General features: G+C 40.3%; 1 protein-coding gene across 1 annotated transcript in view; it reads right to left on the bottom strand.

The window, feature by feature from the left end:
• Positions 1 to 100: 100 nt before the first annotated feature.
• The window catches only part of KIF15 (kinesin family member 15), a 54,688-nt gene continuing 29,402 nt past the window's right edge, over positions 101 to 25,386 (bottom strand). Inside the window, exons 22-34 of the mRNA XM_074945517.1 lie at positions 24,633 to 24,708; positions 24,252 to 24,338; positions 22,684 to 22,788; positions 21,351 to 21,473; positions 17,543 to 17,689; positions 16,301 to 16,405; positions 15,838 to 16,002; positions 15,146 to 15,255; positions 10,702 to 10,774; positions 8,977 to 9,014; positions 2,575 to 2,740; positions 1,665 to 1,796; positions 101 to 1,303 (exon numbers count right to left, since the gene is read on the bottom strand). Of these exons, the coding sequence (XP_074801618.1) occupies positions 1,229 to 1,303; positions 1,665 to 1,796; positions 2,575 to 2,740; positions 8,977 to 9,014; positions 10,702 to 10,774; positions 15,146 to 15,255; positions 15,838 to 16,002; positions 16,301 to 16,405; positions 17,543 to 17,689; positions 21,351 to 21,473; positions 22,684 to 22,788; positions 24,252 to 24,338; positions 24,633 to 24,708 (1,402 nt within the window). The 3' untranslated portion in view covers positions 101 to 1,228. The remainder of the gene's footprint in view (positions 1,304 to 1,664; positions 1,797 to 2,574; positions 2,741 to 8,976; positions 9,015 to 10,701; positions 10,775 to 15,145; positions 15,256 to 15,837; positions 16,003 to 16,300; positions 16,406 to 17,542; positions 17,690 to 21,350; positions 21,474 to 22,683; positions 22,789 to 24,251; positions 24,339 to 24,632; positions 24,709 to 25,386) is intronic.

Here is a 25,386-nt window from a genome sequence, read left to right as displayed (position 1 = left end):
AAAATCACTGTCATTTTAGCCCCTAGTTAATTACAGTAGAACCTCACTAAACGTCATACCCTATAGTTCACACAAAAATGGTCTCTTCCCTTCTTCTCAGCAATAGTGAAGTGCTGTAATAAGGAATTGCACTATTAAGACTTAATTACTTATACAAAACCATACAAAATATTTACTGACACTATCAAATAGATAAAACTCAACTAACACATTTGTCCAATTAATATTGTAATGCATTATCAATACTTCCCCCCCCTATTTTGAATGTTCCAGTCATTTGCAATGCATCTCCAAGTCTTTAGGGCAACTAATGAGGTTCTAATGTATTTTTACAAGATGTTGCATACATTTAAAACTCTTGACAGGAGATGGACTTCTGTTTGATAGATTTTTCAGTTATACAGTGCTCAAACAAGTTAGCCAATGAGGTTATTCTCAACAATACTCGTGCAGAATGGTTTCTTATCACTACAGAAGTCCCTGTTTGAAGCTTATTCAGTGAAAAAAAAGTTTGTTTTGAGAGCACTTGAATTCCAGAAAGAGTGGAACAAGGGAAAGCAAGCAATTATGCCACAAGATTCCATATATTCATAGTACTATTTACAAATCAATTTATTATTAAATTGACATTCTTGCTTTACTGAAAAAAATCCTTAATAAAAAAACATGTATTTTTGAGCAATAAAGAAATTTGAATCATTTCACAACTTGACAAGTGAATTTCATCATTCTAGTATCAACATTTAGACACCCATAAAAACAACAGGCAGAAGTTTAGATACTGGTTGAATTTGTACAAAATACCTTTCTACAAACTGAGGTAATGTGAAAAACCCCTAGCGTTAAAAAAAAAAAAAAAACATTGACCTGAATTAAAGTACAAAAGGAAACAAGAAATAGAGAATGTTCCAATGAAAACTAGTCACTTTTCCTGTACAAGTACAAAGTTGCAAGGAAAGTCCTGCAGCACCTATGGATAAAGCTGTAGAACAACTTCAAAACGTGGGGGTTAGAAAATCTGCCAGGTAAGCTGAAGCAGACTGTTTCACTAAAAACCACCACCTGGCACATTACACAGACTGAAATAACTGATTATCCTGAGTACATCTGATGAAGGGCTCAAGTTAATAGTGATGAAGGAGAAGCTTTACTTTTAGAACTCTTTCTTTAAAGTCTATCAACATTTTTAAATGAACAATTTTGCAAGTTTATTTGTTGTTGTGGCTGATCAAGATTCTTGACATGGTTCAGCTTTTTTAATTTCCTTCAAAAAGACATTTTCAACACGCAGTTTTTCAACCTCCTGTAAAGAGAGAGAAATATGGTACTCAGAATTAGAAGAAAGCCTGTCTCAAGAGATTATACTTATTCTAAGTTGTAAAAAGAAAAGTCACCTAAATGTGATGACATTAACAACTAATTTCTGCAAGCTGTACAGCTTCTTTAGTGTCTTATAACTACAGGAGTAATTAAGAAAACTGAACAATACTGACATTGATGATGAAACTGACGAGCTATGAATCAAACATTGTTGCATGGAATTGTGGGATGCCAGGTATACTTACATAGAGGAATGAGAATTCTAGTCTCCTGATCAAGCTTTTGCTTTCTGTTCTACCACAGATCATTTATTTAATCTGTATTCTAATCTCTGGGACACATACCTCAGTAAGTTTGGCATAATCTTTCTTCAGTTTCACAAGATACTGAATCTTCTGGTTTAGGTTTTGGTGACCTACTAACTTCCCGTTCTCCACAGCAAGAAACTCTACTTGCTTCCTTAGCAAGTCCATCTCCTGTAATTAAATAACAAATTAAATACAACTCTGTCTTTTTTTGACATGTTCAGATTTTAAGAAAGCTGTTTCTTTTGAAATTGGCAATACTGCTACAGTAGAACCTCAGAGTTCAGTGTTCGTAAGTACACCTCAGGAATGGAGGTTGTTCATAACTCTGAACAAAACATGGTTCTTTCAAAAGTTTACAACTGAGCATTGACTTAATACAGCTTTGACACTTTACTATGCAGAAGAAAAACGCTGCTTTCCCCCCCTTTTTTTAGTAGTTTATGTTTAACACAGTACTGTACAGTATTTACTTTTTCTTTGCCTGCTGCTGTCTGATTGCGTACATCTGGTTCCAAATGAGGCATGTGGTTGACTGGTCAATTTGTAATGCTGGTGTTCATAACTCTGAGGTTCTACTGTATTTAAGTTTGTTGTAGCATATAACATACCTGTGGGTCCATCTACCAATTGACACCTACTTGTTCCTCACTCTCATTGGCTACTAGACTAGATTTCTCTAGTGGAAAAGTACAGTTGGCTGATCTGCATTTCAGATCACATCTCTGCATAGAACTCCCCTCGGCATTTGATTACTACACTACGAAATACAGTTGAAATAAAAATAATCTATAAAATAAAAAGCTACATTTTGGGAGGCAGTCCTTGATTCCTTTACTGTTTTCTGGTTAATTCACAATATTGACTATTTATCATGGGTTTGTCTCCCAATCTGTGAGGTTCTAGTGGATACAATTAGTGAAAGGAAGTCACACATGTTGTTTATAACCTTTTCAATTTTGTCTCTCTCTTCACAGGTTTCTTCCAGTTTTGATCTCATTTCTTCTTTTTCCTGGAATGTTTTTGACTCCAAAGCTCTTGTTCGTTCTATTTCCATGGTCATTTCAAGATAGGCACTCTCTGTACTCTTAAGGGCATTTTTGGTCTCTGCTAATCTGCAGACATAAAAGTATTACAAAACACTTCAAATTAACCATGTTAATGCATTCACATCACTCCTCTATATCCCATTGCATTCTGTTATTAAAAGGTCCTTTTGGCATACGTGCCCTGGTATCTGTTAATAGGCACTGTTTAACATTGGTACATAACCACCATCTTAAATTGCCCAACCTTTTAAGGGTATGTCTACACTGCAATAAAAAAGCTGTGGCTGGGCTGTTCCAGCTGACTTGGGCTTGCGCTAAGAGTCTGTTTAATTGTGGTGGAGCTATTCAGACTTGGGCTGAAGAGCACACTCTAGGACCCTGCAAGGTGGGAGGGCCCCAGAGCTCGGACTGCAGCCTGAGCCTGAACATCTACACAGCAATTAAACAGCCCCTTAGCCTGAGCCAGCGTCACGAGCCAGCTGTGGTGTCTATTTGCAGTGTAGACATACTCTAGCTAGTGCCCTTCACTTGGGATTCAATGCCGGGCAGAAGTGTTCCATTTCAAGCCTAAATTTCCAACTCTCTCAATTAAGCTAATGAAATTGGAAATGGAATCCTAGCCTACAAGAACTTCCTACAGTGCACTTCACCCACAAAAATTCAGCACTCAGAAGGTGAACTCAGATTCTCTTATATGAAGATTATATTACTACTATATTTGATTACTTAATGGTGAATATCTCTTTACATATAGAATTTTCGCTCACAATTAATTCAGCCTGTACTGCTCATAGTGATGCTTTGAACATTCTTTTTCTCGATCACAAGACCAGGAGCAGTGCTCAGGAAACATTTTGCTCTGCCAAAATATTTCTAGCCCTGGCAGGTTGTGAAGTGTAAGATCTTAAAACATATGTGTTACCAGTATTTCCACTGTTAATGAATATACACTTGTGAACCTATTCATGTTTTACTTCCATTTTTCCTCCCCAGAAGTTTGAGAGACTGAGTACCAGCGCTGCTGCAAAAAGCAGGTCCTGTTTCCACATTCAAGAGGAGCAACAAAAGGCCTAAAAGGTGAGAAGAGAGAACAATAGACCATATATTTTTTGTCTGATATTTTTGCCACTTAAAAGAGAACTTGCAAATCTGGAAAAAAACAGGCCTCATAGCCTTATTGCTTTTTTATGTTGCAATAAAAATGGCCTGAAAGGTTTGTTGGAAAAAGTGATTCCTCCCATCCCACCTTGCTTTTTACATTAGTAATTCAGGTCTTTTCTACTCTAGAAAACTCTTTGGAGACCAGAGCACTAGTAAAATATGACACAACAAGAAATAAGATTAAAAGCAGTCAGCTGAGCATTGGGGAGACAAGAATTTTTGTCTGACTGGTTAAAACACTTATTTAAATCTAGTGCTTAATGAACATGTGGGACACAAGTTGTCTTTATTAAGGATTCAGCATTTTGCCTCTTCAATTTATGTGCAAATACTCACAGCACACATTCCAAGACACTCACCCACCCAAGAAATCCTCTAGCTAAGCCAGGGAATTCCAGATTTGACATTCTCTATATTTGCAAGGTTAAAAAAATCAATTAGGGAAAAAAAAATCTACATTCACGTCATCTTTACCTATAAACAGTAAAAAAAAAAAAAAAAAAAAAACCCAACCCTAACCCATTTTAAAAAAATTCTTTGCCAGTCACCTTTAATTCTTTTGGCCCACTGACACTCTTCTTGAATGTAAAAAAGGAATTGCTGATGACAGCAGGCTGCATAGGGCTTTGCTGGAAGAAGAAACCACAGAAGTGATACAAATACTGACTTTAATATTTAAACTCTAAGCAGCACCAAACTACTGTGGTGATGGGCACATGAGAAAATAAAACCAAGCTAAACAGACAAACTAGAAGTACTATATAATGTTCAACAGCAAATACTGACAAAAACGTGAGGTGATGCATGGTTTAAAACCAGCTTATTCTGTTTAGAATTTCGCTTCGCTCCCATTCCCGCTATTTGAATTCTGACATCACAGGAGAAGCCAATAGTCTCAAATTCCTAAAATTGGAGATTAATGGTTTACACCATTTGCAAGATTTTAGATGATGAACAGCAGTGATTCCACGTGGTGTGTGCGCGTGCGCGCGCAGGGAAAAGTTTGATGGTAATCAGAATGCTGATGTGAATGTAATGTGCAATATCTAACATGCCATCAAGGCTAGGAACAAATGCTATACACATTACTGGAAAGCTTAATTTTCCATCTTTCTAAAGGTATATTCATTTCTAGCACTAAAGACTTAAGATATGAACATTCAATGAAGCAACCCTATTGGTTTCTCACACCAGCAGTGTTACTTTGACACTGATCCAACTCTTGGAACCTCTCTCTTTCTTTGTTCACATGGGCTCTGCTCAGTTAAAGCAGATTTTGAAGAATATTTAGGCAAACTTGAAAACAGTTATTTGAAAAATAATACATTTTGAGGATAACAAAAAATTCCTGCTTACAATTAAAAAGGGAAACTGTCTGGTAGTTCAGTCCAAAATTTAGTTTTTAAAGACAGGTTTTAATAATTAATGACTAAACTAAAAATCGTTTCCATTTTTTACAAGTTTTATTTGCATGGAAAATATGCCCCTGCAGGGTTCGTCGTCTAACTATTGCAGCACTGTTGTTGCATGAGTATTTGAAGTGACACGGATTAGCCAATGATACTATCAGCACTATTTCAAGACCAATCCATCCATCCAGTCTTGACTACTGTCTGCCCAATATGCAGCATATACTGGTGAATTTCTAGCAGCAGAGACTAAATATGGCTCCCCCCATATTTATATGGCATAGGGCAATCTAATGGCACTCAAACAGTAAATTATCAGAGGGGTAGCTGTGTTAGTCTGGATCTGTAAAAGCGGCAAAGAGTCCTGTGGCACCTTATAGACTAACAGACGTATTGGAGCATAAGCTTTTGTGGGTGAGTACCCACTTCGCCGGATGCATAGTAAATTGTTTATTTTCATCATTCAAGCTGACTGAAGGGCAAAAGTTAAATAAATAAATAAATAAATAAATGGTGAAAAGTTAGATTTTTAAAATTCTTCAGTTTTAAATCTTTGTTTTATATTTAATATTGTTTTAATTTTAACAGGAGTCTCTCTAATAAGTGATAAGCTTTTTCAAAAAATAAATCTAAGGCCCATGCTGCAACCACTTTCTCATATGCACAATCCCATTAAGATCAGTGGGGCTACTCACATACATTTTATGCTTCTTCATAGGACTGGCCCTCTTTTCTGAATCAAATTGGCTTTGAAAAGTCTTACAAATGAACAGAAAAACCACAGTTACTTATCCTATCATAACTGTAGTTCTTTGAGATGTTGGAGTCAGTGTGTATGCCACTGTAAGTATGCAAGTGTCCATGTAGGTGAGATCAGATTCTTTTTCAGAGTTGTGTCCGTTGGGTCTATGTGATGGCATAAAGAGCAGAGTGGCCTTGACTCTCCCTCATTTCCCTCACAATTTGAAACCTATGTTAGCTGAGGACCTTGAAAGTGGGAATGGAGGGTGGGTTGTGGGATCCACACTGACTACAACATCCTGAAAAATCTGTTACTATAGGGTAAGCAGTTGTACTTTCTTCTCCAAGTATATGGCAGTGTGGATGCCACTGTAGGTGACTGGCAAGCAGTATCTTCTTCAGGATGTTGAGAATGAGGAATGCTAGCTGCATCAAAACAAAGATTGGTGTGTATAGCTCTTTTCAACGAGGCATTGGACCCAGTAGCCAAATACGGTGCACAATGCTTTACAAATGTAAACAGATTGCGCCACATAAGCAGCCTAGCAGATTTTGGATGTCAGCATGTTTGGAAATAGGCTAAGAAATTTGCCTGAGCTCTGGTAGAGGGGGCTCTGATGGACAGAGAGGGCAGTTTATTCGCCAACAGGTAACACAGGTGATGATTATCCATGTAGTCATTGATATGAAATGGCCAGGTCTTTAGAATGGCCAGTTATTGCTACAAACAGGCATGTGGACAGTTGAAAAGATTTAGTTGGGTCAACGTAGTAACTAAAGGGCATGAGATGTCTGAAGTGTTCAGTTTCTTCTCCCTGGGTGTGACTTAGGGAAGAATAGAGATTGCAGGATTTACATGAAAATCAGACACTACATTGAGATTAGCTTTGCATGAGGTCTCAGAACTCCTCTGTCCTTGTGGAATGAGGTTATGGAGGTTCTGCCATGAGCACCTGAAGCTCACTCATTCTCCTGGCTGAGATGATAGCAATCAGAAAGACTATTTTAAGGGTCAGATGGTGAGAGGGCTCAAAGGGCAGCCCCATCAGCTTTAGGAGGCCCTGAGGTTTCATGCTGGGCTGAGTCTGTTACTGGTGGAATAAGCATGAATAAGGCCCTTAAGAAACGTCAATACCTTTAATAGGAAAGTGACTACATCAGAAGCTGATAAACTGATATTGCACCAGATGATCAAATTGAAGGATAGTCTGGAATGTTTTCAACGCAGTAAATAATCCAGAATTTTAGGTGCTGAGGCCTGCTTTGACACTAGGTGATGTGTCATACATATAGAAAACCTCTTCCACTTGAAGGAGTAAGTCTTCCTTGTGGACTGTTTCACGCTAGGATCTCCTGAACATGCGAAAAGCAGTCGTTTTCCAAGGTACTCAGCCAATCAGCTGTACAGTCACCACGTCTGGATGGAATATTTGTCCCTCGTTCCCTTCCCTGATTGGAAGCTGTGCTGACATGCAGGAAGTCCATCAGCCAGAACTGCCTCCGCCTGTAGAGAGCTATGAGTATGAGGTTGGCTCGATCTCGTCTGGCTTTGGCAATCACCCTGGCGATTAGTGGGATTGGCAAGGCACACAGTAGCCCGTGGTTCTTTGGGCAGGGAAGGAATCTGGAGCGTTTCCCAGGCCTGTCCTGTCAGATTTCCTGGTTGCTCCTCTGATTCTGGTGAGGAGGCCCTTGCTATAGTTATGCTGAGGGGGACCAGGATATTCTCCTCATGAAGATATGTGATAGGCTATGACTGCAGAACTGGTGGGATGGCGGATCCCACTATGACCAGAAAGGTCACAGTGGCAGATTGTGGGTGGCCTATCCACTACCAGTCTTATAGGGGCCCACAGGACTAAGTGTTCTTAGGGCATATCCTAGGGCGTTGTTACAGTCTCTCTGGTGGAGTCAGGAAACGAGAGGCCTGGAAAGAGGGAGAACTCCTCCTCTGGGAACAACAGTGCCATCTGACACAGTTGCAGTGAAGATGGTGGTGGATGAAAGGAGAGAGTGGATCCTCAAAAGCAAACCTAGGTAGGAATGGATCATCAGCCCGTGCCGGATCAGTGCCAGAAGGGGGCTCAGTGTCAAGGGGAGGCAGAAGTCTCTCCACTTTCTTAGCCTCAGACCTAGGGGATCTTCATGGATTGCTCCAAGAGATGCTATTTGAGCTTCACATCCCTGGATTTCCATGTGTGGGAGGAGATGCAGCAGCAGGTGGAGCATATTTTACGGAGGTGAGCTTCCCTGAGGAAGAAAACACACCTGCTATACCCATATATATGGGCATCAGGCCACTGTACAGGGGGCTTAGAGTCCACCATTTTAAATAGCTGTACAACTTTGCCCTGGTGAACGGGGAGGGATGGGATGTGTGTGTTTCCCTTGTCATCTCTTCCATTTTTGTTTTGTTTTTTGGAACATTCAACTAAAAGGAAGAACTTAAAAAATACTTTTCACAACTTTGGAGCTTAGACAAAGCCTGAGCAGATTGGACACAGTTGGGATTTCACCTTGCTGCCACAGGTGGGTAAGGGAACTGAGGGAGTGTCGAGGCCACTCCTCCCTTTATACCCCTGCATGGGAACCACAAGGAAACACAGGATACATACCATGGTCCCAACCGACATGGCTATGCAAGAGATCCTGAGCTCACATGCATGATGTGCATGCATGCCTTACAGTGGAATCCACAAGGACACATACTCAGAGAACCTCATGCAGTTTCAGCATATTTCAGAGCACTTTACCTAGACAGTAGCTTTTTGTATCAAATGTAGAAACTAGTACTGCCACCTACTGATGAAAAATGCTAAGAACTGAATGTTTATTTTAAAAGGTAAACAGGATTTCTGGTTTTAAGTTTTTTTGTTCAGATCTTCAATGTTAGTTGGAAAATAATGTCTTAAGATATAAGTAAATTATTTTCAGTATTTAAAACAGCTTTTGTGATCCAGTTTTCAGGGTGATGAAAAATATTTAACTTACTCTGATCTAATTTTCAGTATTTCTTCCATCGCTTTATCCTGAAAAGGTTTAAAATAGGAAGTGTTACATCAGTAAAATTTAGAAGTTATAACAGCATTTATATACAATTGATTATTTAACAGCAAGCTTCTTAGTCTTTTCTAACACTGAAATAATCCTGTAACACTACTGTGGCTAATATTACCAACATTCATCGCTGACTACTAAGAGGTATGGTGTCCTTGTTATGTAAACATAATCCCTCCACTGGATGACCCACAACCAGCCAGTGCAGCTGTAAGACTGGGCTGCACTGTCTGGGAAGTGCATAGCCAGGGCTCATTCAGCAGATGCCATGAGCAGTCTCCACTGTAACTTAAATATTGCTTTCTTTGGGCAGAAACCTCAGGAGAGGAAAGTGGTACAAGCTGCAACTCCGGTCTTGTCTCCACTACGGTGCAAGTCAACCTAAATTATGCTACTCCAGCTACATCTTTTGTTCTGTTTCATATCGATGCAAAATTTATAATTCTAGTGAATTCTAAAGGATACTGGGCCTGATTCAAATCTATCATTGCTTTTACACTGGTTTAACATGATTGAATTCAACAACAGTAATGATTAGGGTCCTACCAAATTCACGGCCATGAAAAACACATCAAGAACCATGAAATCTGGTCTCCCCCGCCTATGAAATCTGGTCTTTTGTGTGCTTTTACCCTAACTGTACAGATTTCACAGGGGGAGACCAGCGATTCTCAAACTGGGGGTCCTGACCCAAAAGAGAGTTGCGGGGGGTCATGTTATTGCCACCCTTACTTCTGCGCTGCCTTCAGAGCTGGGTGGCCAGAGAGCGACGGCTGTTGGCCAGGAGCCCAGCTATGAAGGCAGCACCCTGCCAGCATCAGTATAGAAGTAAGCGTGGCAATACCATACCTTCAGAGCTGGGCTCCCAGCCAGCAGCCACCGCTCTCCAGTCGCTCAGCGCCGCCACCAGCAGCAGCGCTGAAGTAAGGCTAGCAGTACTACAACCCTCCCGCCCCACAGTAACCTTGCAACCCCCACTTATCACAGCTCCTTTTTGGGTCAGGATCCCTACAATTACAACACCGTGAAATTTCAGATTTAAATAGCTGCAATAATGAAATTAACGATTTTTAAAATCCTATGACCGTGAACCTGACCAAAATGGACTGTGAATTTGGTAGGGCCCTAGTAATGATGATTTACAGCAGAGTAAGAGAGGTGAATGACACCCAGTGAGCTTGATTCATCTTCACTGGGACATGGAGACCATGTCTACACTTACTGGGGATCGACACTGCCACGATCTATGCTCAATGCTCTCCCATCAACTTACTTTACTCCTCTAATTCCGGTGGAATACCTGAGTTGACTGGAGAATGCTCTGTGGTTGATTTAGCCGGTCTTCACTAGACCCGCTAATCGGCCACCGCTACATCGATCGCAGCAGCCAATACCCAGTAAGTGTACACATGGAGTCTATGTCCCGGTGAAGATGACTCAGGCTCACTGGGTCTCATTCTGCTGTAAATTATCATTACTATTGTTGAATTCAATCAAGTTAAACCAGTGTAAAAGTAAGGATAGATTAGAATCAGGCCGAGTATCCTTTAGAATTCATGAGAATTATAAATTTTGCATTGATAGGAAACAAAACAAAACATGACCAGCAACATTTACAACCAGCAAAACAACTGAACATAATATAAAAAGATATAATACCTTTGCTAGTCTCTCTTCAGCAATTTCCTTCTCTCTCTCTTTTAGGTGTTGAATGTCAGAGTGCTTGTGACCACTGCAGAAGTTCAAGAATGAGAATCCATCTTTCTTATGTGCAAAGGGAACCATTTATAACACAAGAGTTGTACTAGTAATACTTGTAATATTCTTAATGCTTGCTCAGAGCGATTACCATGTATCACAAAATATAGTTCTGGAAGCAGTTTAAACTTTTATAGTTACCAAAAATACACTCTCTCCAAAAGAAAGATTTTTGCTACATGCAGAGAAATAAAACATTTAAAAAAAGTTCAATTTGGTGTTGGTTTAAGAACAGAAGTGTCGAATACAGAGCTTAATAATAAACCTCAGGGTTTCAAGTAAGTATTTTTAGCTGACAATTTTGATACACCCTATGGATTGCAGAAAACAACTCCCTCCTAAGAGAACTCAATGGTTTTGCTCAGTTAAGAGGAAATTATTTTTATTCAGAATATTTAGAGACTTGTTTGAGTTTAAACAGGTGATAACAAAAACACTCAAGAAACAGTTGGAAGAAAAGCTAAACTATCAGAAAGCAAAGAAGTGGGTTTATTTTCCTTTCATGAGTCACTTGTGATTATCTTTAATATATTAGAAAAATTATGTGAGAAGACATACATATACTATAGGCAGAGCTGGTAGCAAGGCCTATTATTCAGGCTGTAGAAGATGTGTACAGGAAGAGAAGGGATTGTCTCACTGGGGAGGCAATTGAATCCTGCCCTGGAAATCTAAATTTCATCCCTGCCACAGACTCCCTGTGTGATGCTAGTCAAGTTACTGACCTCTTGTGAAAAGTTTCTTATATATTCCTTATTTTCTGCGTGTCTGATTCCAGACCCTGTGATCTGATTTGCTGAAGTGCTGAGTGCTAGCAGCTGCAGTTAAAGTCAATGGGAGCCAAGGTTTGAATATATTAAATGCTACATACTTTGAAAAATCATGTCCAAGTGTCTCATGTTGGGCACCCAAAATTAGTTGGTATTTGACCTCTCTTTGAGCCTCAGCTCCCTATCTGTAAAATGGGGATTATAATACCCTCTCAACACACAAAGGGATGTTGTGAAAATAAATTAATGTTTATGAAGCAACCAGATACTATATACTGATGAGCACCACAGAAAAGCCCATGAGGAAATTAATAAATCTATCTTCAGAGCCAGGTTTGAATAGTGTGCAGTAAATCAGGCATGGGACCCCACACTGCAAAATGGGGAAACAAAATATTGAACAACTGCTCATTAGGTGTGCACCGAATGAGGCTGGGGTCCTGTGAAAAAAACAGTATATGATAATAGAAAAATGGTATCCTAATACATCGGCACAAGGGAACTGAATTAAGGTTGCACAGGCATCCTTAATTCTGCGATTTCCTAACTTTTAAGTTTTGACTTTGCAACCTTAATAATGTTCTAGTTTTTTATGTGAAAATATATCTAAAATATTCAAAGACACTTCTAGAACTACTTGTCACTGTTTTAGTATTTTTGCCATGAACATTTGTCAATTATAGAATTTAAATTAGAAAAACTTTGTAATATTATAATTTTCAATGCTTTCTAATGGAAAGGCAGATTCAGGTCCTACCTTATATCCAGTTGTAAGGTGCCACACCTTTGTATCTGACTTGTCCTTTTATTACATTAAGATTTTCCCTTAGGTGATTTATAATTAGTAGTAACAAAACCTCATATCACACTGATTTATGCTTCAAAATAACTTCATATTTAACACTTTGTAAACCCTCTAGGGAGTTCATCAAACAGAAAAACACCAGAACAAATGAAGATTTGGGGGGGGGGGAAAAATATCCAAAACCAAGAACTTAGCCTGCAGATTCAGACAAAGATCATACTTTTTATAATCTAAGGGTATGCACCAGTTTGAAGTCTTTTCATCAGTTATCTTTCCATTTTGCACAAAGCATAGAAACAGTTATGTTTCTTACTCTCAAAGATGAGGTGTGGAATCCTGACTCCATTTAAGACAATGGCAAAACTCCAACTGATTTCACTGGCACAGCATTTCAGTTTGTCTATTTTTCTTAATATGGATAGTGTTAGGCAAAAGTTAAGATTTAGCTAGCAGCTAAAACAGAAACCGCAGATTAAGCAGGAATGCTTTAGTAGCCTAAGGATACTGACAACTGTAAACACTTAATAAACTTATATGGTTAAATGTTTGCTTAGTAAGTTAGCTTTTAGAACAGAACAAACCCTCCCTTTACAGCCCACCGAATATCTGTAAGCACTTATCCCTACCCCCTCACCTCGCTTCTTTCCCCCGCAAGGTAGCCATAGATACTTGATGTAATTAGGATGACCTTTATATGTATGTACTGTTTTTATTTTTATTTTTGTTTAGAGTTATTTTTTGACTTGTAACAATGTTTGTTTTTGTATATACAAATAAATGCAAATAAAGTAATAAAAGAAAGATATAAAATTTTGGTTATTGTAGCACTACAGTTTTGAAACTGTTTATCAGTCTTCCCGGTACCATGAATAAACCCCCTTCAGTATTGTCTGTGCCTGCCTAATTCTTGGGAAAAAGAATCTTTTTGCCTAACAGTTTTGTCACAGCAAGCAGGGTGTGATCAGGAATCCTCAGAGAGTTTCTCTCAACCAGGGATAGAGGTGAGTACCCTTTTACTTACCACCTCTAGTGCACACCTTGGTTGGGACTCCCCGAGACACCCCTTCACACCCCTTTTTTAATACGGACCACATCTAGGATGCACAAACAAGAGGACTGAACGGAAATGTGTTTGTGGCCAAGTTTTTGGGGTGCAGGGATTGCTGGAGGTGAAGGCTGCACTGCCAGGTTTTGGAGTGCAGGGATCACTGTAGGGGAAGGCTACATCGCCAGGTACTGAGCACCAGAATGTGTGCTGCAGTAGACTGAATACAAGAGTGTGCTCAGTTGGTCTCCCTTGAAGCGCCGCTTAGGTGGGTTTCAGGAAGCTGGAATACAATGTCCTATGAGTTGCCCCAGAATGCGTCAACAATTCCCTCTACAGGAGGGGGACTCGCTGGCATGCCCCAGAGTGCACCAATGATACCCTCTACGGGAGGGAGACTTACTGACTGGCTCTGGGGCACATCAATGATGCCCTCTACAGGAGGGAGACTTTTTTTTTTTTTTAAATAAAATTAGAAACACACCATAAGAAAATTAAAAAAAAACAATGGCAAAAATGAATGAAATGAGGGTATAAGTACAATGGACAGTGTGTTGTGGTGGTCTAGTCAAACAAAAGGAAGATTAGAGAAGGGGATTGTAATAAACATAATATATGTAATATAACCTGTGCCTGCACTGAGTTTAAAAAAAGCCGCCCAAGAAGCCTTGGGGAATAAAGCCGGTAATTGGGGACTGATCGTGGGCTGCATACAAGGCAAGGATGAGCCTGCTTCTCAGTATTATAATAAAATAAAAATAAAACAACAATAGCTCCTCAATAATATAACAACCTATACCTAAACAATACACCGTCTCAACTGCCCAAAAAGCTACTTCTCAAAATAGTCCTAGCTGCTGCGTCTACCACCGTTCATAACCATGTCACCACAGGTCGCATTGAAATCCAGCTCTCCAATCAAACCATCACCCAACTAAAAAATCCTGTTCATAATGCATCCTACAGCCCCGTCTCCTGGTCCAAACGACAGCTGCTGCTGCTTCTATATTTGTTACACTAACCTCTCTGGTCATGTATGAGTACTTTAAACACATGCTTAAAAATCTTACAAATCATCCCCACCCTACCCCTGCACTCCGCTTCTTTCTTACAAATCATCCCCACCCTACCCCTGCACTCCGCTTCTTTCCCCCACAAGGTAGCCATAGATACTAGATGTAACCAGGATGACCTCTATACGTACATACTGTTCCTGTTTTTATCTTTGTTCAGAGTTCTCTCTTGACTCATAACAATGTCTGTCTCTGTATATACAAATAAATGCAAATAAAGTAATAAAAGAAAGGTATATAATTGGTCATTGTAGCATTACACTTTTGAAGCTGTTTATCAGTCTTCCCAGTACTGTAAATAAACCCCCTTCAGTATTATCTATGCCTGCCTAATTCCTTAAAAAAAACCAAAAAAACTTTTTGCCTAACCATAATGCTTATATTCTATTACTTTTCCCAGTTAAAAGCTGCACGAATAGATAGTTAGGAGTTATTAACTTATTAACTTAATTTTTGTACTGTAATCATTTGTAATTTCAAAGGCAATACTATTTACTGGCCATTAAAGCATTTCTATAAAAATAGGTTTAATTGAGTCATCTTAGTTTAACTAGTTCTGATACAGTATGTGTAATATCATACCTGCAGTAAAGACAAAGAATTACAATTTAGTTAACATTATCACTTAGGACAGATTAGGACAGCTTTTTACCAGTTTTTCCTTTCTCTCTGATACTCTTCAAGCTGGCTCTGTAGGTTCCTATTATTCTCAGTTAACATCTGCATTTCCAGGCGCAGGTTTTCCAGTTCACATAACTGTCCCTAAACCAAGCAAGAAAAACATGTTATTTGAACACTACACCACAATTCTTATTTTCATTTCCAAGTAAATAAAGTACAGAAGGAACAAATATTCTGAAACTGTTCAATGAAAGACATAAGAAATTCTTTGTCAAGATCCTATCATGAGCATAATTTGGGGAGCAGGGGTTGCCCCCTCACCCCAAATGGCAAGCCTCAGGCAGGCATGGAATTTACCCCTCCCACTCCACTCCACACCCAGCCCTGTTGGCTGGACTGGAGCTGCCCCCCCATAGAGAAGTCAAACTGCATCTATGGATCTCATACCCAAAAGCGTGAACAAAACTTGCTTTGCAGAAAGCCACTATTGCTGGTATATCATCAGCAGCAGAGATTGCAACAAAGTGATACAGGAGACCATCAGTTTTTTCAATCAGTTCAAATCAGCTTATTTAGAATGCTACCAGCCCAGGAAAGGAGAAGATCAAGAAAAGGCTTCCTGCATGGCAGTGCAGAGTGCCAAACACCAACCCACTAGGATAGTCTATACATTTCATATTAACTTAAACCTTAAAAATACCTTTTCTGTTTATTTCACATTACCTTTAGCCTTAGGATTTCATCATTTTTAGCGGTTCTCTCTTTATTTAATTCAGATACAAGATGCTCCAGAGTAATTGCAGAAGCTCTCCGATCTGCTATTTCCTGCTCCTGAGTTTCCAGGAATTTTGCCAGATTTACACCAAAATTAGGGGGAGTTTTTGGACTCTGATAGGTAAAAACAGTCATACTGAGAAGGGGGAGTCTTCCCTATACTGCATAAGTATATATTAAAAGATTTTACTTGTTAATGCTGTGTAACTAGGAGACAAACTTTAATAATGCTGTTTACCTTACAAAAGAGAAATAGGATTTCACAGACTATACAACTCTTTTCAATATACTGTCACTATTTCTGTACCCAGTCTAAAGATGTCCCACCCCGCCCCTCCCACATACATATATGTATTGCTTTGCGTCTTCAGTGAAGTAAACTACAGTATATCATTAAAATGAAATACTATACCTGTGGCAGTGCTATTGCAGCAGAGTCCACAAAACAGTCTAATTGTTGCATTTTTAGTTCATAGTCACTCTTCCTCTTTTCCAGTTCTTCTGTTTTTTTGTCCAGCTGTTATAAAACCCAATCAATTAAAATTCAAAGTTGGCACTTAAAGTTCACAGAATGTTGAAAGAATTAAAGCAAAAACTAGTACTTTGTAAGTATGCAAGTTTACTCTATATATTCTGAGTACTTAAATATTTTAGACTTCACACACTGTTTTATCGTATCAACAGTTCTTCCACATTTACTGTACCTATGGTCTTGTTCCCTTGTTGTCAAGCAAACACTATTTAAAAACATTTAAACAAGGTACTATGTTAGCAGCTAATCTGCTTCTTTTTGGCTAGCATTCAGCCTCACTCTACTTAGGGTATGTACACGACACAATGAAAATCAAGCTGTGGCGCATAGTTACGTGTCAGTGAAAGGCTCTGGCAGGGGAAGGCAGCGGGGAAATGCTCTGGCAGTGGGGAGCTTCCAGAGCCTTTCCCTACTGCCTCCTCCTGCCAGAGCCTCTCTCTATTGCCAGAGTCTTTCCCTGAGGTGGGGAAAGGCTCCAGCAGGACATTGCAGTGTAGATGGGGAAAGCACTGATTGGGCGGATGGAAAGCCATACAAAGTGCATAGAGAGTGCTCATGTGTCTCTTTACTCACCTAAGCAGTGCCTCACTATCTACATTACTACTTATACCAGCGTTAGGGGAGTGTGCAGTGTATGTATTCTGCACACTGCTGTAAGGAGCATGCAGCATAGATGTACCCTAAGATAGATGGATATTTGTATTCCAAAAGATATTAGGGGTGACTTCAAATCAGCCCTCTTACTTTGTATCATTTAGACAGCTCATCAGTTACCCCCATGATACTATCCACAAACAAACTACCACATATGACTAGGAGGAAAAAGAAAACCTCGTTTTGTATTGCTCAGACCTCAGGTTGCTTTGCCTTTATTTCCACTCACATAAAATCAAAACCTTCAGAATTAACACTTGTGCTAGCTTGGGACCCCCCATTAGCAAGGTTGTAAAGCGTATCCAGGCCTTCGTTCAAAATTCTTTAAATTACCACTGTCCAATGCAGTGAGAAATAGATTAACAAAAAGCAACCAGTTAGGGAGGAGTGTGTAGGTGGCAATGTATGATGTGAGTCTCTCAAAAAAATGAATAGCGGACTCTTTAGGAGGAACTTCCTACATTTTACCTGTTCCTTAAGTTCCTGAATTAAAGATTCTTTCTTTACTAAGTCTTCTTGTGCACACTGAAGTAATATTTCATGTTTTTTAGAAGCCTCTGTTAACTTGCTTAGCTGCTCAGTGGTATGGTTCAGGTCTTCATACAGGAGTTCGCTCTGTTTTATTTAAATGGACAAACAAAAGTAAGAGCAGTGAAATAAATAGAAATAAAATACCTGCTTTGGAGTAGTAAAGTGGTGTACAGTAATGGTTTATTAATTACAAGAGTCTGCTTCCCTCTACCTTTTTTTTTTGTTTAAATTGTTTAAAAGTTGGTTCTCAAACTTCTGTACTGGTGACCCCTTTCACAAAGCAAGCCTCTGAGTGTGACCCCCCCATATAAATTAAAAACACTTTTTTATATATTTAACACGATTATAAATGCTGGAGGCAAAGCGGGGCTTGGGGTGGAGGCTGACAGCTTGCAACCCCCCATGTAATACCCTTGTGACCCCCTGAGGGATCCCAACCTGAAGTTTGAGAAACACTGGTTTAAATAAAGTCAGAACTTACGTAAATATTCATCCCTAAAGATAACTTCTTATTTTGGCTATGCTTGATACACAGCATCTTAGCCCCAGAGCAAAATTTTGTAACAAAGTTTTCAAAAGGTACATTAGGACATTTTAAAGTTACAGTTAAAATATTAGTCAATGTTTTCCATTATAAGTAGAGCTGCAGGTTTGTCATGGTGCAGCAAAAGTCATTGATTCCATGTTTTCTCAATTTGGCCACGACTACTCTGTCTGTGTGCGACTTACTACAGGAAGGTTCTAAATGGGTGGGTTGACAGCCCAACGCAGAGGGGAGGGGTTTGGAAAATGAGCCCTCCCCACATTTGTCCGCAGGGCTGGGCAGCCCCCTGGCTATAGGCATTGTTCCCTGACTGATTGGGTCACAGCACCACTCAGGTTTAGCCTGCCCAGGACACGATACTCAAAGCAGAGAGCTAGGCTCAGACAGCTGCTGCCTCCATGTGAGTGCGGGGCAGGTTTCCTTTCAACCCCCAGGCCTAGTGGTTTCAGCTCGTGTTCCCCTGCCCAGTCTCAGGATCCTGTCTCCCTCTTCACTGACCCTAACAAGTGTCCCCCACCTGGGCACATCACTGGGGTGAGAGAGAGGGGAAGAAGAGGTCCTGGCTGGTCCTGGATTCTTCCGGGGGAGGGGAGAGGAGGTCCCAGCTGGGGAAGGAAGGTGTAGCCCTGAGAGCACAGCAAGAGGTACCATGCCACCCTGCAGATCCCGGTGCCTTTGTTCCCTGTGGAAGACCTGGAATCTGGACTGCAGCCCCTCTTCCCAATGCTGCTGGGCTCAAAGAAAGTCCCAGGGCCTCCCCTCCCAGACTGCTGCATTTGGACTTGGGCAGGGGCATCCTCAGTTGGGCAGAGATGTGAGCCCCCACCCCATTATCTCCTGTGCAGGCAGCAGGCTCCTGGCTGTGCGGCTGCCGTCACTGCTTTCTAGGGCATGTCCAGTAAGGCAGGAAGTGGTGGCTGCTGGGTCTCTACTCAGAGCCAGCCAAGGGAGAAGGGGGATCTCCCATCTTGTTGTGCACCCGGGTGCGAGGACGACAACAAAACTGGCCTCAGAGGTAGTGCTGAACTTCATTTGTTACACCATTTATTTTTTTAAATAAAAAAAATCAGGGAGCAGTCAAGGTAAATTTAGTAACCTGTGGCTTTTACTAAATTTACCATGACTACACCATGATTTTTGATAAAAAGTGCTGTGACAAATCTGCAGCCCTAATTATGACTATCTTGGGGTGTAATTTAAGCTAAAACAATCATGTTTTCCAGTTGTACTTACATAACCCAAATATTGCACAGTTTCAGAAGTATGTTCGAGAGTTCAGTGTTTTTTCCTGTTGCCTTACAATTACATTTCGTACTACCCTATAGATACCCGAGTTGGAGCCTGATAATGTACCTAGACTGACTGCAGTTTACTAAGCAATTCAGTTCTGGCTTTCACCTCACAAAGACATGGTAATATAGACCCCAAATTAGTTAAGTCTAAAGTGAAATCTGCAATCTTATACTATTCCCTAGGTCCCCCGCATAGTGGAAATCTATTTGCAGAGGAACGGAGGTTTGAGAGGTGAACAGTTTGTTCTGGTAGATGCAGGAATGGTCTTAAGTTGCAGAATAGAGGTACTATGTATACTCCTGGGGGAATTCTGCACCACTCTGTGTGCTCAGAATTCATGTCCCCCGCAGATTTCTTTGCTTCCCTGCAGAAAAATGACTTTCTGACAGGGAAGCAAAGGGAACCTGCAAGAGCAGTCATGCACCACTCCCTAGCTAGGCAGGTACATCATTTCAAGCACCCAGAGCAGCCGGTGGAGAGGTAAATCACTGCAGGGCTGGGGACACCCCAGCCAGTGGCTCCTACCCTGAGCCAGGATCAGTTGTTAGTCCAAGCTGAGCTGGATGCAGGAGAGGACAGAACTTCCTCTTCTCCTGCAAGGAGTGGCTGGGACTGTGTCAGACCCATCCCCAGAAACCTCCCCGCAGCTGCAGGAAGATCAGCATCCTCTTCTACTTCCTGCCCCCACCCCACCAAGCCCCACTCCCCCAGAGCCCCCTGCTGAGACCCTCACACCCAGACCTCTCCGCTGAGCCCCAACCACCTTCACCTGGAAGCTCCCACAGAGTTCCATTGCCCCTGCACCTGCAACCCCCCACTGAGCCTCTGTGCATCCAGATCCCCCCCCCACCTAGACCCCCCCCCACTGAGCTGCCTGCACCCAGACTGTCCCACACAAAATCCTCTCACCACACACCTGGATCCCCCCCACACTGAGCCCCTCCACACTTGGATCCTGCCTGGCTGAGCCTGCCTTCCCCACATCTGGTGCGCCTGGCGCAGAGGGGCAGAGCCTCGGGGTGACTCTGGGGCAGGCCCAGGCCATGTGCTGTGTCAGGGTCAGGTGCAGCTTCACCACTGAGTCCACGTCCCAAGGGTGAGTGGTGGGGAGGCTGCAGGGTGATCTCCCATCTTTGTACAGCTAGTGGCCTATGCTCCCCAATTCCATGCTGGAGTCTCTGCATTTATTTATTGACAAATAAAAGTTGCAGAATTTTGCAATATTGTGCGCAGCATTTTTTATTTTTTGGCACAGAATTCCCTCAGGAGTATATGCAGTCCTAACTGATTATTTTATGAAGACTGTGTCAAACCTGAGCACGTTCCCTTTTTAGTTACAGGACATGTTCTACAGAATAATGGGGATGGCAGTGAGAGACTGGATAAAGAATATAAAAATAAAACAATTAAAATGAAAAATATGCAGCCTTAATCAGACTAACTGTGTATCTTAAATTTTACTCCAGCAGGTGGAGCTTTTGGTTAAAGTTATGGGTAATGGAGAAGCTCCTCAATACAGCAACACTGGGAAAAAATGAGACTGTTAAACGCAATATTCATTTATCATTTTGTGTCAATTATACTTTAAGAACCCGAAACAATTCCCTTTAAACGCAGTTTAATGACTCTTACTAGCTCTAAGAAGAGCTGGATCAGGCCTTTGGTATAGGGTTAAAAACAAAACAAAAAAAAAGTGTATTTTGTTAAATATTTAAGAAAATACTGAAACAATTTAATGGTGATTTCCAGGTGTTCCACTAAAACTTTTGTGCCTTTCTTTCCAACCAATTATAATTGGATCCAAGTGAGGTTAAATTCCATGTAAATACTTTAAACAAAAAATCAAATACGTCCAACTCATCTGTAGCAGAAACAATCACAATATGGTACTGATGTTAGCACTCTTACATTAACTTTATCAGCTGCCTGTTTTCTCTCCAAGGCTTCTCTCAGCTCCTCGATCTGCCTTTCCTGATCCTCTATGATGGCTTTGTTTTCGTCTTTTGCAGCCAGGGCAGAATTATACTTCCACTAAGAAAACAGCAAAGTTAAGTTTTAGGACTATGATAATGCAAGCAAGATATCAAAGAAAATTGCTAAAAGCAACTCAGCTGTTGCATCTTGGAGTCTTGAGATGACAGAACTATAAAATCATGTTTAGAGAATTGTCTGACATAACGATACTAAAGGTCCAGTGAATAGAAGTGCTATTGCTTGCTGAATCCCACAAACTAAGGTTTTGCATCAGAACTAAAACTGAGATTATAAATTTCAATGCCATCTGACTATTTTAAGATCATATCTATTAGTGAGAGTTATGCCTTGTCCCTTTCCTAGTTCTGTTAATATCCTGTGTGACCATGGGTCAGTCAAAGGCTCTACCTCTAGCATTTGTAAAATAGGTATGATGCGAACCTCACTCATAAAGGGTGCTGTGAGTAAATGTGTTTGGAAAGTACTTTGAGATCTTCCATTAAGGTTGCAATGAAACAGAGAATGATTTCTTATAGGATAAGTGTGTATGTTGGGTGTACCTGATGTAATATGCACACTGAAAAAATATGGATCATATTCTGAAGTTGTATGTTCCTTTCTGTGCTGGCTTCTTTTGGGTTCACAGTACATGTAAAATACTGCATGTGTTGCTGTATCAGTTTGCAATAAAACAAAGTAAAAAAGACTGCAAGACCTCTGTTAAAAAAAGGCACACTGTAAAGCAAAAGACAAAAGTCTCACCGCTTCAGTGAGAAAGCACAATTTAGTAAGTAAGGGCCCACCTCCTGCAAGTACTTATGCAAGCAAGCAACTTTATTATAAGAATCTTATTGCATCACGTGTGCTTGCAAGACTGGAACCTAGGAGTTACGTCTCATAACTACAGTTTCTTTCCTACAAATGAATTCAGTGACTTCTGCTTCATTTACTGATCTCTCAAACCACCAACTTCTCAACAAAATTAAACATGAATATATCAGCTGATTGAAGCTCACAGGAACTGAGTAGGTCCAGTGAGAGAAATGTCTGTCTATTCACTATGTGGAAAAAGTTCAGTTTCCAAGACCACCCTAGGCATAAACTGCTCAGAAGAATACAACAAACGTTGAAAGAAACTCACCCTACAGCAAATTACACTGTTCCACATTTCTGATAAAATATGTAATTGAAAGTGTTCAGCCTGGCATTTCATTCCATTTTTGTGATACCCAACATTGCCCCATATCTTTTAAAAAACGGAACATACATTTATGTCTTCCAGCTCTCTTGTCAGTCCATCAATAGATTCTGTCTTGTGACTAATAGATGTCCTCAACTCCTGGATCTGGCTCATCAAGTCAGATACAACTTCCTGCAAAAGAAGAAAAATGTTGAACCCCAATTTCAGTGTCACTATTTAAATAATTTCTGCTTAGCCCATATTTCACTTTGAACCAATAAAATATTTTGAATGGTTTTTTAATTACCATATATACTCGTTCATTAGCCCATTCGTTTATAAGCCGACCCCCCAAGATGGATATGTAAAAATAGTAAAAACCATATGACCCTTTCATGAGTCGACCCTATATTTAAGGGGTTGGCAGACTTTGGCTCCCGGCCTGTCAGGGTAAGCCACTGGCAGGTTGGGACGTTTTGTTTACCTGGAGCGTGCAAAGGCACGGAGCCTCTCAGCTCCCAGTGGCCGCGGTTTGCCGTTCCCAGCCAATGGGAGCTGCGGGAAGTGACGCCACTTCCTGCAGCTCCAATTGGCTGGGAACGACGAACCGTGGCCACAAGAAACCGAGGGGCTCCATGCCTGCAGACGCTCCAGGTAAACAAAAAGACAATGTATTAGATATTCAATTATCTCATAGAGTTTAAAATCATCAAATTTTGGTGTAGACCAGTTTATAAGCTGACCCCCGCTCTTTGATGCGTCATTTTTTTACCAAAAATATTCAGCTTATGAACGAGTATATACAGTACTTTGATTAGAGTGTGAAGGAACAGTGCGATTTTTGATGTTAAAAAGCACCTCTCTTTACCCTAAGGTTTCATACAAGGAGTTAAATAGCTTATTTACTTTTCCAAGATTAAAAGGAAAAAGACTGTTTTGTAGCACAAACTGTTTAGTCCCACTCTGATCCTCTTCTGATAGAAGGTTATGAATGTTGCTGTAAGAAACAGGCGGAAACTTAATGGAGTGAGTCATCTTCAAGAAACCATTACTGGACTCGGGATTTAGTGTGGCATTTCCCTCCAACCCTACCCAATCTCCCCAAGTTTTTCTTTTGCTATGAAAACAGAGCAAGTCAGGAATTGATTGACCATCCATGACAATGAGTTCCCATATAATTTCTTAAATGTATGTTATACTCAGTGATAAAAGTTATTCACCAAAGGAGCTTTCAGAAAACTGGTGAAGCTATCTTAAATGAAACATGGATTGATTTTACTGACAACAATTACAGTGAGATTCTTACTGTGTCATTCCTATGGTTTCTATAAGCCAATTCCTCATCAGACGAGCCTGACTGGAAACTCCCTGTCAACCAACAGGTGATACGTTCATGACCTTGTGTTAGCTGTTTTGTCCAGCAGACAGCACAACTCCCTTTTGTCTTCCCTCTCCAGCTGTCCCCTTATATCTCCACCCTGTTTTCTCTGGCACTGTACCAGCCTTCTTTCCCCAGTGGTCTTGGAGACCCTATGCCAGATGTATGAGAGCTTTTTTCACCCATTATCACAGTCAGGAAGGGCTTAGCTTCCAGCTCTGCTACAAAGAAGTCAATTTCTTTCAGAACTTGTGAACCAACAATAAAAAGTAGCTACCTTGTCAGCAGTGTTAGTCTTCTCCAGAGAAGCAATAACTTCTTCGGCAGCAGCCAGATTCCGTTCTAATTTCTGCAACTTTGCTTCCTGGAAGAAACTTTATTTTAGTTATAGAAATAGCCCTCAATTACCTCTTGTGTACATTTAGTATAAACGTAACACTAGGAATAACACAAGAGACAGCTGTACTGCTTAATATGCTAGAGGGGCTAAAAGGTATCATAGTAGTTAAAAAGCAACTGTGATTCCTGAGACTTGAAAGCACTGAATTTGTTTTACTATTAATCTTTAAACAGTTAGTTTAATAAAAGTTCTTTTGCCATTAATACACAGGAAATCCACGAAAACTCAATTTTCAATTGTCAAAATGTGCTTTTATACCTGCTGCTCACATCGTGTCTCCATTTCAGAGGACTGTTTTTCCAGCTGTACATTTTCAAGTACTTTCAAGAGTTCTCTAGAAGAGAAGGAATATATTTCTTGTAAGAGACTTAATCAAAACATAAGAAAAGACAGCTTCAACAAGGAACAAACTACGTAGGTTGGCCCTGGATCCCATTTAGTTTTAAAGGTTTTTTCACTACCAGCTGATTAATGCTATTCAAAAAACTAATGGTTCAGCTTGCAGCCATACATTGCAGCTGATGCTAGACCTTCCACATACAAAAGAACATTTTTATAATGAAACTGTTCATTAAAAATAATTTAAAAAGAAGTAGTGCTGTCTTTAGTGGAGTAAAGACACTGACTAAAAATCCATCAAGTAATAATCTCTATACTGCCTGGGACAAAAATCTCTAACAGGCTTTTCTGAATGGATGTTTTCAAGTGAACTGAAGGTGTTATTGTTGCCTCATCAGTTTCTTATTGTTTTCTCTTTTTAGAAAGGGAACATCCACATTTACTGGAACAGACATCTTAGATACTAAAACATTTTTCTCTTTATATCAAGAGATAGATAATGGCAATTACAAAATACATGAAAAGATACACCATGCATAGTGATTTCAGCGGTTTAAAGAACTCACCAATTTGGGCCAAATTCAGTCCTGCTAGTTAACTCAGAGGTGAATATTTTCCAAAACAATGCATTTAGAAGGTTTGCACTTTTATTTTTGGAAAAAGAAATGTATTT

Source organism: Natator depressus, chromosome 2 (assembly GCF_965152275.1).
Source record: "Natator depressus isolate rNatDep1 chromosome 2, rNatDep2.hap1, whole genome shotgun sequence".
Taxonomy (NCBI): Eukaryota; Metazoa; Chordata; order Testudines; family Cheloniidae; genus Natator; species Natator depressus.
The sequence above is the reverse complement of the archived record's forward strand: the minus strand, read 5'-3'. Positions and strand labels throughout refer to the sequence as shown.